The 16185-nt window shown below is 47.2% G+C and overlaps 2 protein-coding genes across 3 annotated transcripts in view; both read left to right on the forward strand.

Annotated features, from left to right (window-relative positions):
• Positions 1 to 7596, forward strand: part of OXSR1 (oxidative stress responsive kinase 1) — a 99747-nt gene extending 92151 nt beyond the window's left edge. Inside the window, exons 15-18 of one of the 2 annotated variants that reach the window (XM_036868790.1) lie at positions 1770 to 1822; positions 3487 to 3555; positions 4414 to 4478; positions 4875 to 7596. In XM_036868790.1, coding sequence (XP_036724685.1) covers positions 1770 to 1822; positions 3487 to 3555; positions 4414 to 4478; positions 4875 to 4949 — 262 coding nt within the window. In that variant the 3' untranslated portion in view covers positions 4950 to 7596. The remainder of the gene's footprint in view (positions 1 to 1769; positions 1823 to 3486; positions 3556 to 4413; positions 4479 to 4874) is intronic. The other variant, XM_036868788.1, reaches the window with a different exon arrangement.
• A 654-nt stretch (positions 7597 to 8250) lies between these two features.
• On the forward strand, positions 8251 to 15514 carry SLC22A13 (solute carrier family 22 member 13). The gene is given in 12 exon segments (XM_036870166.1): positions 8251 to 8265; positions 12624 to 12727; positions 12974 to 13132; positions 13365 to 13498; positions 13501 to 13525; positions 13723 to 13843; positions 13912 to 14032; positions 14237 to 14297; positions 14299 to 14416; positions 14418 to 14442; positions 14604 to 14725; positions 15272 to 15514. Coding segments are annotated over 12 exon segments (1200 nt in total). The 3' UTR covers positions 15467 to 15514.
• Positions 15515 to 16185: the final 671 nt, after the last annotated feature.

The raw sequence follows: 16185 nt of genomic DNA on the forward strand, positions 1-16185 counted from the left end.
TTCCTCCTTCCACTTGTGAGTTCCTAGTCATCTTCTCAGTATGACCATAATTAGAGTAGAGGCAGCAAGACTGTTCGGAGAATGTTTTGATTTTACCACTAAGAGTAATGAAATTATGCCATAAATGTGAAGAAAGCAGATTTGGTTACCTTTTCTTTATAGAAGCCTACTCTGTATACCTGGACTCAAATAGTTCTGAATTAATACAGTGTCTTGGTAATCTCATCCTATTTTAACTGTACACAAAGAATATTATTTGTCTCTCTTCAAAATTTTGTTTTGAAAATTACAGCAGTTAATAGAGAGTATAACAATTCTATTTACATGTGCTTCAGGAGGGGAGAGGATACTTGTAAGTGATGTAGTTAGCTTTTTTTTTTTTTTAACATCTTTATTGGAGTATAATTGCTTTACAATGGTGTGTTAGTTTCTGCTTTATAGTTAGCTTTTTGAAGGGTGGTTTTTAGTGGACTGTGTTCCAGACTTGTTTATGGAAGAGGAGGCTAGATTCTTATTCTCACTGCTGAAGACTTTGAAGTTAAATGACTAGACAGTTCAGTTTAGCGTATTGTTGTCTTTGAAGGTGTTTGTGCTTGGCATGACAGTCACATCACTAAAGTGATAATGAACACTTGACCTTAATTTTATTCAGCTTTCAGAAAGAATAGATGGAACAATTACATATTAAGCAGACTAAGTACAGCACTATTAGCTATTGTGCTAAGATACTGAGAAAAAGAGAAAATGAAATGCAATAATCAAGTCTATGTTGAAAGTTGATTTGTATTGTGTACTTAGCATAGCTAAAAACAAGTTTCAGTAGTAGACATGCAGAAGGGTAAGTCTGTGTAGACAAGTGCAGAGAGGCAACGTGAGGGAGAAAATCACTGTGGGGCAGGATGTGTTGGATTTGGATAACTATATTTTAAGCACAATTTCAGTAACATCAAGTATATGTCAGATAGACCTAAGCTCCCTGAACTGTTTAGATAAAATGGATTTGGGTCCTAAGTAATCACTCATGTCTGCCTTTATACATAATATTCTAATTTCTCCATCTTTAACCAGAACCTCCAGGGAGCTTAGTTAATCTCAGTACTTGGTGTGGTGCGCAATCTCTGTAACTATCCTTCACCAGTCACATTTTAATCTCTGGAGCCTTATATTAACTCAGCTGCCAGTATGGGCCCCATTTCTTTCCCCATCTTCTCTGCCTGCCCAAATCCTTCCTATCCATTAAGTTCTATCTAAAAAACTACTTCTAAAGTTTTTCCTCATTATCCCAATCTGTATGTTCTTTATCCTTCTCCTCTGAACCCCTGTGGAATTTGGGGGAGCATCATGTATTTCATTCTATGAGTCTAGTCAGACTGATACCAGTGGTGGGCAAGGTACTCTCCTAGGCATAGGGGTGTGGGGGGTAGGAGTGGGGATAAGGGAGAAAAGGGCATCCTGTATCATGTTAATCACACCTCCCTGTGCTCATACAGATGTTCCCCTTAGTCTAATATGATCATCTTAGTGGGAATAAGGATGGGCATGGGCATATATTGACCAGTGAAGGACATAAATTAAAAGGGTTGTAGAACAATTAAATGATCACTCTGAGTTGTTTGCTCTGAGCCCTCAGTGTGAGCTCATTAGGACAAATCATACAGTCTATGGGACAGAAAGATCTTTCTCTTGGCATAGCTTTCCTGATATATGTAGGCGGACCCTGAATGCATAAATTCAGAAATTTATTTTATACATTTTGTTTTCTTTCATAGGAATTCAAAAAAGGAACTAAATGATATTCGATTCGAATTTACTCCTGGGAGAGGTGAGGTATCAAAACACTGAAAATAAAATAACTGCTCATTTGTCATTTTAAGGAAATGTGTGTGAAGTTTCTGATCTCTAGATATTTTTCCTCTTAAAGGGTGATAAAAATGTTCCTGGCCTAAAGGTTTTGGGGGGCATATGAATAAAATTAAACTGCAGTTTATTTACTACTACCTCATTTAGAAAACCTAGTATGATACAAAGAGTACTGAATATAGCTCTAATTTACTGCTTACTGTATGGCAGACATTGTGCTAAGCAGTATCTCATTAAATTCTCAAAACTGCCCCCTAAGGAAAGACTATTGTCCCCACTGCATAGATGATGAAATCAAGGCTTAGAGAGAGTGAAGTAACTGGTTGCAGTTCCCACAGCTGAGAAGAGGTGTAGCTGGAATTCAAACTCAGATCTATCGGCGCGCAGAGTTCCTGCTCTTAACACCGAACGTGGTTGTCCTCCGTGACAATAAAGAAGCAGTAAGGCTTCCGGTCCCCTCCCTCCCAGCGAAAGCTGAGCCCTGTCATGCAGTTTCTGGCCGTGAACTTCTCCCAGGGACAAGGCTTATTTCCTTTCTTGCCTTGGTTACTCAGGATTCGTATTTGGGAAGTGGCCCGCAGCCAGCTGGTATCTGTCCTGTGTGCCACGCTTAGTCTTCCTGCTGTCTCGGTATCATGAGCAGTTCACTCAAATGCAGAGAACAAATGCACATGTACAGAGATGCATCTGTTTTCCTTTTTAAAGCCAGACAGAGTCACATTTTAAGGTACTCATTCAAATAGCTGGCCTTTGGCAAATGTGTGTGCACAGCCCCTCCCCAGAGGTCCTCCCGTTCCCTCTGAGGGGATCGGTGTTCAGGCCTCGGGAAGGAGTCAGTTGGAGATGAGGTTAATTGATGGTACTCTGTCCTCATCTTTTTAGTTTCTAGTTATATACCCATTGCTCAGACAGTACAACCTATAATAATTAGATATGAAGGAAAACCCACCAGAATAAAAAAGAAAATTATTTTAGCAAAAAAAAACAAAACCCAAAAAAAACTGGGAGTATGACCCCCAAAGAGAAGAGATTACAGTTTGTTTTCTTAAGACTCGTGGGGGCAATTCCCTGGCGATCCAGTGGTTAGGACTCCGTGCTTTCACTGCCGGGGGCACGCGTTCAATCCCCAGCCGGGGAACTAAGATCCCACAATCCGCATGGTGTGGCCCAAAAAAAAAAAAGAGAGATTTAATTGGGACTAAATTATTCTGCTTTATTAGCCCTGGAGATGTTATACACTCATCATCACGTCTCAGAGCTCACAGGGCTGGCGTCCAGGGTTACCCTCAGACTAGTAGTTTCTTCTGCAGCATCACTATCAGGTGCTCTTCCGACAAAGGCAAGAACCCATCTAAAGTACACCATCATTTAGAACGTTATCTTTACATTGAGCTGATATTTGCCATCTGGGTGATACAGGTTCCGCCCTCTACCTAGACCTGTGATAGTCCCTCACTTGAGATAATCCTGGTGGTAGGAAAAACCTTTATGTGGAGGAAGTCCCTCCCGCCATCCTGGTTCTGTGGATTTAACAGCTAGCTTCGGTCTGGCTGTGCCAGCACCCGCTCTGAATGTTAGCAGGGACATGCATGCACAAGAAACGGAGCACCTTTTTTGTCCTTGCAGATACAGCAGAGGGTGTCTCTCAGGAACTCATTTCTGCTGGCCTCGTCGATGGAAGGGATTTAGTAATAGGTAACTACTTTGTGCTCTGCCTTTGTGTCCCCGTCTCTCTGCTTGTATACTTAGGATCTAGAAAATCAGGCTTTGATTCCACTGAGTAGGTCTAATGGTTCTTGGAATGGTTCTTGGCTTTGAGGAAATAACAGGTATTGGGGACAGTTCCTTCCTTACAAAAAAGAAAATCTCACTTCTGAGTTTGCTTTGTGACCCCCGATGATAGTGAGTGAAAACTTACCCAGGTCTCTGGAAGATCGTAGAAATGATGACAAAAGTTACAGGTTAGAGTAAGCTTGGCCATATCTAATCCATTTTGGAGAATGAACGCTATCCTTTTGGAGCTAAGAGTTAAGCAAAAATCATTACAGATTTAGTCCTAAAAAAAGCAGGAAGTAAGAAAAGGCACAGTCGGGCCATAGGTACATTTTACTGAAGGAAAAGACCATTGCCTAGGACAAGTCAGCAGAGTTTTAAAGGGCCAGATAGTAAAGTAAATAGTTCAGGCTTTGTGGACCATGTACAGTCTCTGTTTTTACACTCTTCTTGGCTCACAGGCAGAACAGAAACAGGCTGAAGGCCATAGTTGGCTGATTCCCAGTCTAGGGCTTTCTGGCCCATGAATAGGCAAATCATACCTCTTTCACCCCAGTGTCTTTCCTAAGTTAAAAGAAAGTTAATTTGACAATGATAAGATTTATTTGTGCTACTTGGAGTTGCTTTTAAAAACACCTTGTGTTTAGGGAGCGATTTATCTTTCTTCTTCCATTTTGATTGTACATAGAAGATTGTGAACTACCATTTAAGTTGTTAAAATGTGGTTGAAATGTGCATTTACTTAGCTTCTCATTACTTTCTCTGTTTGTATGATTACAGTGGCAGCTAATTTGCAGAAAATTGTGGAAGAACCCCAGTCAAATCGATCTGTCACTTTCAAACTGGTATTCATCCCTTCCTCTTTGTTAAACCATCTCACTTTTTACACACCAGCTTCCATATTCCCTGAGTGATGAGAATATTTAAGTCTGGTGGATTGTATTTGTTTAACCTCCCCATGCCCTGGGCTGATACCTCCCTTCATTGGCCTCCCTTCCCCTCTCCCTCTCAGGAAGCCTCCTACCCGAGGCCCTTGACTATTTATCCTCAAGAGAGATTGCTGGTCAATCTGACTCTGCCTTTGTACCCAGACTCCACCTACACCTTTATCTGCCTCCTGTTTGTATCCCAGGGACCTGTCCCCCACTGCCCTCTTTCCCACAGTCCCCATGTCAGTTTTAATTGCTGCCTGCAATTTTGTTTATAAATAGCCACAGCTTCTCATTTTGTTTGGTTCTTAGGCATCTGGTGTCGAAGGCTCGGATATTCCTGATGATGGTAAACTAATAGGATTTGCCCAGCTCAGCATCAGCTAAAACACAGCCCTGGAAGAGGTGGCCTAAGGAGATTCCACACATGTGTATCTCTGTTGCTTCTGTTGGCCTAAACTCACTACTGCCAAAGAACCCAGCAACAAACCTCCCAGCTAAGAGCTTTAGAGGTCTTTCTTTATGTTTTTCCTGCCATCATTCCCCCTTTTTCCCACAGGGAAAGAAAAGTTGGATCACCAGTGGCCAGCATCCCTTTAAAGAGTTCCGTTAGTAAACTTACTGCACGTGTCCCCTGTCTTCCTCCATCTGAGAAGTGGCCCGGGTGCCTCAAGGCCCAGGAGGGAGGTGTATCAGCTCATCTTGCCTTACTCCAGTGATGGCGCTGGGTGGAAAGTAGCAGCTATCTTGGGCTTCCTCATCCTGCTTGTTCTCCCACACCTGACAGGATTTGGGCATCTTGGGATATCCCTTTACCACTGAAGTAGCAATTAAAAGTTGGTTGTTTAGCTGAAGCCCAGAGAATTTAATTTAGTGGGGTTTTTGTTTTTTTTTTTTTTTGGTATCCGATGTGAATTCCAACAACCTTTGTTAGGAAGAAGCACAGCCTCAGATGGAGGCAACCTAAACTGTGTTCTTGTTTTGTTCATCATGTTTCTAAGCGTTTTGCTGAAGCTGCTCTCAGGCACCCCTCTTCATTACTCCCTCCAGAAAGGGTTGCTAGCCTTAACTTCAGCTGGTGCAAAACATCTGACTGTAATCGAACTTCAGGCATCGGATCCTTCAAAGTGGAACTTTGGACTGTTTTTAGAGAAAAGATCAAGTAATGGCTTGTAAAGGAGAATTTCCCCAGCAGTGGTTTTTGAACAGGAAAAATCATAACTCATATCATTGCGGAAGTATTTATTTTCAGATCTTAAAACAATTGAAGAAAAACTGTTCCTTGATCCTCCCATGAAAATCAATTTGCCTGGCCTCCAAATCATGAGGAAATGCAAGGCTGAGATTTCTACAGCAATAAAGGAGACTCACACTGGGCCAGAGAGGCCTGCCTTCTGCCCCCTCTCCTGCACTGACCCTTTGGAGGGGGTCCCTGTGTGCTGAACCTGACCCAAGATGGAAAGTGAAACCACATGTGCCGTGACTTTTAGGATTTTTGAGTAGACAGTGTTCATTTGATTTTCTACAGAAATAATATAAATTATTCTTTAGGTTTAAAAAAGAGCACCATAATGCAATATGTGAATCATCAGTGGCGTTGATTTTTTTTTTTTTTTTCCTACTGTTTCACAGTCAGCCTTTGTCTAACTGCAGATAGCCCTAACAAGTTTTGTAAATGAAAGGGATCCTCAATCTGGCCTTAAAATGACACACAAAGATGGGCTTTGACCCATCTTTATAGAATCACTCGAGCCCTTTCCAGCATTGTTGGTCTGTGAATAAAAGGATTGCTTTACCTAGTTTTCTCTTAGAGCACTTCTGAAAGCTTTGTCCACAACTAACTTATTATAGTTTTTGTTTCATTCTGAGCTTGTAGTTTTAGTCATGGGCTTTCTTCACCTGCCCTGGATACAAAGGCATGTTGGGAAAGGGATGGGTGTTGGAGAGGAAGGGAGGGGATGCTTTGGGATGGGGGTTGGGAGGAAAGTAGATCAGAGGATCGGACACCAAAGCCCAAGGTCCCAGCAGGATTGGTAAAAGGAGGGAGCCTGCTGAGCCTGGAGACAGAAAAGATTGATCGGCTTACTGGACAAATATTTAGCTTTTCTTTTTCCTTTTTTTTTTTCTTTCTTTGTTTTTTTAGAAGAGGGTTGGGGGAACAAGGACAGGAAGGTAGGAATAAGTTATGAAAAAATGTAGTGTCCCTTTTGGCACAAGACTAGTGGCTTACCTTAGAGTCTGTGTTTTGGTGTCAGATAAGCCCATCATAAGTCTACTTATTTCTGAATCCAAAGGGTGGTGGCATCACTCTATTCTAGCTTTTATTTGGAGGTGGTCGAGAGCCCAAGCTGGAAGTAAGCAGCAGCCCATCTCCCTGTTCAATTTCTCCAGCCGGCCATTACCTTTGAACTGCAGTGGGACAGGCATGACAGTAGAAGTGGGCTGGGGCTTTCTCTTTCTTTTCCATTCATCTTTTGCCCTGCTGGGAATTAGGAGTCAGACACCAAGCCCCAGGGCAGTGTTATTTCTTCTTCTGCTTGATGTATGGTGGACTCCCTTTGCTGGCTTGTGCAGTGATGCTGAAAAAAAATGAGTGAACAGAAACTTTGCAGGTGAGACAGCACGTGACCTAGTGAGCAGTCTTGCTCCTTCCCAGGAGGGGCGATTCAGGATACACCTCTCTCCCTGGATCCCCAGGATTCCCTGGTCCCTGGGGGAGGGACTAACTTAGCACAAGGTAACATGTGCCAATGCTATTTGTGAAATGTATGGTCTTTCTGAATGACTAATGGATTTGTTTGGGTTTTTTGCTTAAGTTGTGAACCAAATCCTAGAGCCAGCTGACACTCTAATCATCTGGAGGACAGAATAATGGTGTATCCATAAATGGAGGTTCCTCCTTACGATGTACGCTAGATTATGGAAGATGTAAAATATTTGACTTCCCCCTCCCTTTTATTTTTATTTTTATTTTTTTGACTTTGTACTTTGCTGCATGTTTCATTCATTTTTAATCAATAAAGAATAAATTGTCTGTGGTGGTGTAAGGATGCTTCACTTTGGTGACTGTTGGTGGGGGCAGTGGGAAGTAGGTCAGGAGGTCACTACTAACTTTAATTTTTCATGCGAATAGAGAAAAGCCAAGGTGCACTTTTCCCTAAAAAGTGTATTAGTCTACAAATTAGAAGAGCTTAAAACCAAGTGGGGAAACTGAAATCCCAAAAGGGAGAGAGATCTGCCCAAGGAAATTTGATAGGGTGGGATAAGGAACTCTTTGCATTGATCTTTTCTGTTTACTTCTGCTCATGCTATTGGGCGGGGGAAAGATGCCAGATTCAAGCCCTTGGGAATCCGTTGTGGAAAGTTCAGAGCAGGGCTGAACTTGTTCCCATTTGGCTTTGATATTGAAATGGTGAGGTTTCGTGTAAGATTCTAGGCCCCTCTGTATTCCTCCACCTCCTGGATAAGTAACCTCCCTGATAATAACTCCTTCCCAACAGAAGGTGGTCTTTGAGCCATGACAGGACTGCTTTTGTGTGGGTCCGGGTAATTCAGGCCTCAGGTCCTGGGACCTTGGGATTGATGGTATCGTAGCTGCTTGAATTTGCTTTCAAGATAAGCAGGTTGTAAGAGCGGACTCTGAGTATTGTGGGGACGGAGAGGAGGTGCTGGCTGCTCAGAAGTGACCATGATGCATGTGGGGGTAAGAGCAGGGGCAGGAGTAAACACAGCCTCTCCACTTGCCCATAATCTCTAGCAAGATCCAGTCTCGTCCAGAAGCCAGATTCCTCACCTCTGCCTATTCGTAGTAGCAATGCTCAGTGCTACAGTTCATGGATTCCTCCTGTGGGTCAGCTCATCTACCCCACATGTTTTGTTTTTCTCTTTTTTAAAGTAGACTTTATTTTTTTTAGCGCAGTTTTAGTTTCACAGCAAAATTGAACAGAAAAGTACACAGAGTTCCCATATACCCCCAGACCCCACACACACGCACAGCCTCTCCCACTGTCGGCATCCTGCACTGCAGTGGTACATGTGTTACAATCAATAAACCTACACTGGCACTTCGTTGTCACCCGAAGTCCATAGTATGCATTTGGGTTCACTCTTGCTGTTGTATATTTTATGGGTTTGGACAAATGCACAGTGGTATGTACCCATCGTTAGGGTCTCATAGAGAATGGTCTCACCGCCCAAAACTCCTCTGTACCCTTCTTGTTCGTCCCTCCCTCCCCGCTAGTCCCTGGAAACCACTGATCCTTTCAGCGCCTCCAAAGTTTTGCTTTTTCCAGAATGTCATATAGTTAGAATCATACAATATGTAGCCTTTTCAAAACTGCTTCTTTCACACAGTAATATGCATTTAAGGTCTCTCCGTGTCTTTTTGTGACTTGAGGGCTCATTTCTTTTTAGTGCTAATATTCCGTGTCTGGATATACCACAGTTTATTAATCCATTCACTTACTGGCTGTGTCCAAGTTTTGACAGTTATGAATAAAGCTGCTCTATATCTGTGTGCAGGTTTTTATGTGGGTATGTTTCGACTCCTTTGGGTAAATACCAAGGAGCCCAATGCCAGATTGTATGGTAAAAGTAGGTCTAGTTTTTTAGGAAACCACCTACTGTCTTCCAAAGTGGCTGTACCGTTTTGCATTCCCACCAGTGAATGAGAGTCCCTGTTGCTCCACGTGCTTGCTGGCACTTGGCGTTGTCACTGTTTTAGATTTGGGCCATTCTACTAGGTGTGCAGTGGTATCTCATTTTAATTTGTAATTCTCTGATGACAGTGTGTTGAGCATCTTTTCATATGCTTCTTTGCCATTTGTACATATTCTTTGGCGAGGTATCTGTTTAGGTCTTTTGCCCACTTTTAATCAGGTTGTTCTCTTATTGTTGAGTTTTAAGTGTTCTTTGTATACAGGCAGACTTCGTTTTATTGCAGTTTGCTTTATTTCTGCTTCACAATTATTGCTTTTTTTTTTTTTTATAAATTGAAGGTTTGTGGCAACCCTTTGTTGTCAGATGATGGTTAGCATATTTTAGCAATAAAGTACTTTTAAATTAAGGTATGTACATTGTTTTCTTAGAATACTATTGCACACTTAGGAGACTACAGTATAAACATAACTTTTAAAAAACTTTATTTATTTATATTTTGGCTGTGTTGGGTCTTTGTTGCTGCACGCGGGCTTTCTCTGGTTGCAGCGAGCGGGGGCCACTGTTCGTTGCCGTGCACGGGCTTCTCATTGCGGTGGCTTTTCTTGTTGCGGAGCACGGGCTCTAGGCGCGCAGGCTTCAGTAGTTGTGGCACACGGGCTCAGCAGTTGTGGCTCGCGGGCTCTAGAGCGCAGGCTCAGTAGTTGTGGCACACAGGCTTAGTTGCTCCGCGGCATGTGGGATCTTCTGACCAGGGCTCGAACCCGTGTCCCCTGCATTGGCAGGCGGATTCTTAACCACTGAGCCACCAGGAAAGTCCCTAAGCATAACTTTTATATGCACTAGGAAACAAAAAAATTCACTTTATTGTGTCTAGTTGTTCCAGCACCATTTGTTGTATTGTATTGCCTTTGCTCTTTTGTCAAAGATCAGTTGAGTCTGTGAGTTTCTTTCTGGGCTCTCTATTCTGTTCCATTGATTTATGTGTGTAATCTTTTGCCAATACCACACAGCCCTGAGTACTTTATAGTCAAGGTTGAAGTCAGGTATTCTCAGTCCTGCATCTCTGTGCTTCTCCAGCACTGTGTTGGCTGTTCTCACCTTATCTACCCTGAGCCCCCAAGCAGTCTGTCAATTACAGTCAGATTTTCCTACTGTGATACTGGTTCCTGTGGAAGTTTGAGTTTGTGGATTTCTGCTCCAAGAAGTTATAGTTTTCTGTATTTACCTGTCTAGCTCCAATTCAAGGGATAGCAGTTGGCCCTGTGACCTCACTTCTCTGACAGAAGAGTTGTTGATTTTTCAGTTTGTTCAGCTTTTTACCTGCTAGAACAGAGTGACAATTTCCAAGCTGTTTACATCCTGGACCAGAAACCAGAACTCCTATCCCCTGTTTTTATCTACTAGAGTCGTTCTCAAATTTGGAAGAGATTTGAGACACCATCCAGTGCATCCCTGTAGGTGATGTTTGGGGGGGTACCTTCCCCTCCCCCCACCATACACACAAACACCACCCTCTACCCCGTGGACAGTTGATTGCCAGGGATGTGTGTCCATTCAACTTAGCTCCAGTGGTTAGAACACTCTCGTTACACCTCTCTTTGGTCTTAGTTTTGCCCTTTACTGAAGGCAGGTACAAGGAGGGGAAGAGGAGAGAGACAGGCTGTAGGCTCTCCCTGAAGGGCCAGAGGCAGCCCCGTCCTGCCCTGCAGTCTCCTAGAGGACAGTGGATGTGACCAGACTGCTCGGGGACGCCAGAGAGCAGCACATAAGCTCCTTTGAGCTCATCCTCCCAGGTCAGTGAGACCACAGGTCCCTGGGGTTACAGTATTCCTGGGAGGACTCCCTCAAAGAAGGGAGCCAGTTTTAGGCTTTGAAGCATCATGGGGAGCCTTAGGCAGACTGGTGGGGTCGGGGGGAGGGTTAGGAGAACAAATAAGTTAATCAAGAAATTAAGATTGGGGGAATTGGGAGTGCAGTGAAGCCAGTGGCATTTGGGGATCATAGTTACAACTATGGAAGGTCTTTGGTTGAGTTTCACTCTTCTATCAGCATCTCCTCATCATTTATCTATCTGTGTTTTAGAATCCTACACCAAGAAATGGAAGAATCCTTAGCACCTAGTTCAAGCTTTCCTTATACACGGATGCAGAAATAGAGGCCAGGGGGATAGAAGGAGCAGACTGCGGATCACAGTGAATCGGTGGTGGAGACCAAGGGACCCACAGACGGAGGTGGGGAATATCAGTCACATGCACTTATTGTTATGTGCTCATTGCAGTAGACAAGTGTACAGACTTGTATGGACACCCATATTTTCATCACTTGGTTTCCCAGTCTGTCAAGTTCTCTCTGTGAGTCTCCAGGTGGGTTGTCCCCCTCACATCGTGTGTGTATGTGTGTGTGTGTGTATGTGTGTGTGTGTCCGCGTGTATGCAGGCCTGCACATTACTCCATCCTAATCTCTTTCCTCAAGGAGTGTGTGAGGGCTCCTTAGGATTCTGACTGCCTGTGAATGATGAGAGTTTCAGGGGGGTTTTGCAGCCAGTTGGGAAAAGTTGGAAAGGCCCAAGCAGGTCACAGGGGTGCCATGGTTGTGGGAAAGAGGCCCCATTTGTTAGGAAGAAGCAGTTAATGACTGTCAGAGGTTCCCCAACTGTACATTCTTAGTGGGTCAATAATTTTACATGGCATCTGCAGGCCAAAAAATACCTAAAAGTTTCATGTATTAAGTAATTTGTTCCAAACAGTTTAAGATGGGAGACTTCCCTGGCGGTCCAGTGGTTAAAACTCCATGCTTCCACTGCAGGGGGCACGGGTTCGATCCCTGCTCTAAAGGATCCCACATGATCCCACTGAGATCCCACATGCCACGTAGTGCAGCCAAAAACAACAACAATGACAAAAAACAAAAAACAAACAAGAAGGATTTATGTACTAATAACTCAGTAGCTGTTTAAAAAAAAATACACACGAATCAAAAGAAGACACTTTTATTTCATCCTAACGTGCAGTTACTTCCTAATAGGATGTATTGGGAACTGCAAAACGTCTTGATCCTTGAACCCCGCCACCTTCATTTTCTGTTCCACATTGAGTTTCACATGGTGCTTGCTTTTTTTCATAGTAACTGCCAAAAACACAACTTCACACAGATATGATGTCACTGAAAAGAATGGCGTGAACCATCTGGAGCCGGTAGTTTGATATGAAGCAGATGTTGAGTGTCACGGTATTTCCCTTTACCCTTCTAAGTATCGTGTTGTGCACCCTGAGTTCACGCTGGTGCCCTGGGATGCCTTGCCTGCCCCACTTCTGTCCTGAGAGGTTTGTGGTGGGTGGGCTGGCTGGTAAAGGACTTGCCCTAACTGCCCCTAGACTCACATCTGCATGTGTCTGCCTCAGCTTAACCTGGTCTGTGGCCGGAAGCATCCGAAGGAGACCTCCCAGTCGGTGTACCTGGCTAGGCTTCTCATTGGGGCGCTCACCTTCGGGCCCCTCTGTGACTGGTAAGAACCTTGACCAGCTCCCCCAACCCAGCACGCTCTTGGGTTCCTGGCCCAGGGTCTAGTTCCTCCCCACCACGTGCCCCTCTCACTGGTCTCCAGGTAAGGCCCTGTCTCCCCGCAATGGGGCTCCCAGGTGGGGCCCTGCACCCTCCCGCAGACAGAGCACCCAGGGCAGGGCCGGGGGCTGGGTCTCCCTCCTTCCCCTCAGACAGACTCCCTCCTCAACCTGCCCCTTTCTTACCCCAGGATTGGCCGCAAGGCCACTATCCTGGTGTAGCTGCTACTCTTCGCCATCCTTGGCATGGCCGCAGCCTTTGTGCCCGGCTTTGAGCTCTACACGGCCCTGCGCTTTGCTGTGGCCACGGCCGTCGTTGGATATAACTTCAGCAGCGTCACCCTACGTGGGTATCTGGGCCCCGTGCCATCAGCCGCAGAGCGAGGCCTTGGGGTCTGGGTGGCCACGCTCCCACGCTGCCTGTGGGGCCCACTCAACTCCCTGCACCTAACGTGATGGCACCAGCACTCCCTGTACCAGGCCAGGACCACAGCCCCTGACCTGGTGGCGTGTAGCAATGGCAGGGAGTGAGAGGGCAGGGTCCGGGCCAGCCTCAGACTCTGTGTTCTCACAGTTGCAGAGTGGGTGGGGGCCCTGGCGGAGAACTCGGGCTGTGGTCCTGGCCCAGTGCACCTTCTCCATGGGGCAGATGGCCCTCGCAGGACTCACCCATGGCGTCAAGAGCTGGAGGCTCTTCCAGACGGCTGGCGCTGCACCTGTCTTCCGCTCTTCCTTTACTTCTGGTGAGGAGATACTTCCCAGGCAAGCTGCCCCTCGGTTGGCTACGTGTCCAGAGAGGTGTCTGGGAGAGCGAGCCTGTGGGGTCAGTGTGCACTGGGAGAGCGAGCCTGTGGGGTCAGTGTGCACTGGGACAGCGGGGAGGCCCTGGGAGAGTGGGGAGGCCCAGGTCCAGGCCCCAGGGTCACAGCCCGACCTACAGGGCTCTGCCGGAAACTGCACGGTGGCTCCCGACCCGGGGGAGGGTAGAGGAGGCTAAACAGCCGATCCAGAGGGTGGCCTCGGTCAACAAGCGAAAACTCTCCCCCGAGCTCCTGAGCCAGGTACTTGCAGTAGCTGGGCCAGCCCTGCCCTGATCTGACCACACAGCCCGGCCTGCCTGGCGCCTCAGTCTGCACCTCCCTCCCGGATGGTCCCAGAGAAGACCGGCCCCACGGGGAATGCCCTGGATCTGTTCCGACACCCCCAGCTCCGGAAGGTGACCCTGATTCTCTTCTATGTCTGGTGAGTGGGCCCACAGCCCTCCCTGAGGCCCAAACTAAAGGGCTGCCGTGTCTCTGTGGATGGTGGCTGTCTGGGCACCACTGGGTCTCTTACTGGCTGTGCTCCTGTCTCCTGTTGTGACTTCTGGCCAAAGCAATCTCTCCTTCTGAGCGTGATGGTGTCTCATCACCCAGCAGTGACAGGGACTCCTGAACTCTCCTGAAGTATTCCAGACAGCCTGGAATACTTCGGCCTGGGCCTCAAGGTGGGGGACTTTGGCCTGGATATCTACCTGACAGTTAATCTTCAGAGAAGTTGAGGTACCCGCCCGCTACTCCAGCATCTTCTTGATGGAGCGGTTGGGCCTCAAGTGGAGCCAGTTGGGGACTCTGGTTCTGGGTGGCGTCATGTGTTATCACCATCATCTTTGTCCCGGCAGGTACCAGGACTGGCCTCCCCACCCCAACCTGCTGCCAAGGCCTGTTATTTCCTTTTCAGGAGTGAGGGCTTCTCTGAAGTTTGGGTGCAAAAGGGGTGAGGAGTTTGGGAGGACAGGGCAGGGGCAGGGCCCAGGAGATGGGGCTGGGCAGCCTCCACCAGTTCTACCCGTGGTGGGCACTGTGATGGCCCTGGTGGGGAAGGTTGCCACGGCGGCCGGATTTACCATCTCCTACGTGTACTCTGCTGAGCTCTTCCCCACTGTCATCAGGTGAGGACTGCAGGTTCAACTCCTGTTCCTCTGCTCCTGAGACCCTGATTTTGGCCGTCCCTCCTCTGCCCTTACTGCTGTTCCCCAATGAGCTTACAGAGCTGGCTCTGGGGCAGCAGTGCTGGATGGGGTCCAAGGCTGGATGGGGTCAGTGGAGAGCAGCGGAGAGCAGATACAGGAGGGGCCACACCCTGGCCTTGTCAGGACTGGAAAATGGAGTAAGTCCCAAGTTTGATGAATGGCTCAGAAGGAAGACTCCGGTGGGGATGGGAGGTGGTCAGGAGGTGCAGCCTTTGATCTGAGACTCGATAGGTGAGCAGGAGTACAGCAGGCAGACGGAGAGGCCTGGAGGTGGCAAAAGCAGGCCACACAGTAGGACTAGGGGAGGTGCAGGAGGAGGGGGCAGGAAGGCTGGCTGGACCGCACGGGCCTGGAGACTCTGCAGGCCTGTGGAGACCAGATGAGAGGTTGGGGTGCTTCCAGGGAGGTGAGCTGGGGTGGAGCTGTGGCCCAGCGGAGGCCGGGTCTTCTCGGCTTGCACTCACCTTTGCGCGGGCAGACGGGCATGGGGCTGGTGGGCATCCTCAAGCCACTCGTGATCCTGCTGGGTGAGTACCACACGGCCCTCCCTATGCTCATCTACGGCAGCCTCCCCATCGGGGCTGGCTTACTCTGTGCCCTGCTGCCAGAGACATGTGGCCAGACCCTGAAGGACACCATCGACGACCTGGAGCAGGAGTCCTGCCCACAGTGAGGTGCTTGGTCTCTCTGAAACCCAGGACCTCATATCAGTGACCCTATCCCAGAAGGCATCTACTTCACCATTTGTCCATTGTTGCACAGAGGCCCATATGGCATCCTCACGATTCCCCTACTTTGGGGAGGGGATGGCGAGGAACTGTAATACGGGATCAATTCCTAAGCAGCCAATGACAGCCTTCTGCTTCCTCCAGCTCCCTGAACGCAGTGCCCTCGGAAAAGGATTCCGAGGCCTCAGGAAGTACTTCTGGCCCGGGGTGGCCTTTAGAGCAGCACGTACCTCTGAGTGTGTCTCTGAAGCCAGACCAGAAGCAGCAGAGAGCTGCCTGAACCACTCCCCTGGGAACAGCTGGACCTGTGAGCATGACCACCTTGCTGACGGAGGCAGCACCCCAGGAGCTGGCCCCAGAGTCAGCCAGCCAGCCACTGCCCAGCCCAATCCCAGAAGCATCTGAGAGAGGCCTCCCTCCTTTCAAAACCTTTCTCATCCCCAGAGCCCCACGCCCAATACCCTGTTCTGGGTTAGAGTCTTCGGCGTGTCTTGGGCTTAACTTGTTCTCTGACAGTCTTGTGGGGCTATGGCTCCTCAGATCCCCTCCATCTGGGGTCCCCCTGCCCTGAAAACACAGTCAAGGCAAAAACAGAACAGCTGCGTAGAACCTCTCCAAGTAGGTGAGAGTAGGAAGAGAAAAACACTTAAAGTTCTGGACTCAT

Source organism: Balaenoptera musculus, chromosome 11, assembly GCF_009873245.2.
Source record: "Balaenoptera musculus isolate JJ_BM4_2016_0621 chromosome 11, mBalMus1.pri.v3, whole genome shotgun sequence".
Classification (NCBI taxonomy): Eukaryota; Metazoa; Chordata; class Mammalia; order Artiodactyla; family Balaenopteridae; genus Balaenoptera; species Balaenoptera musculus.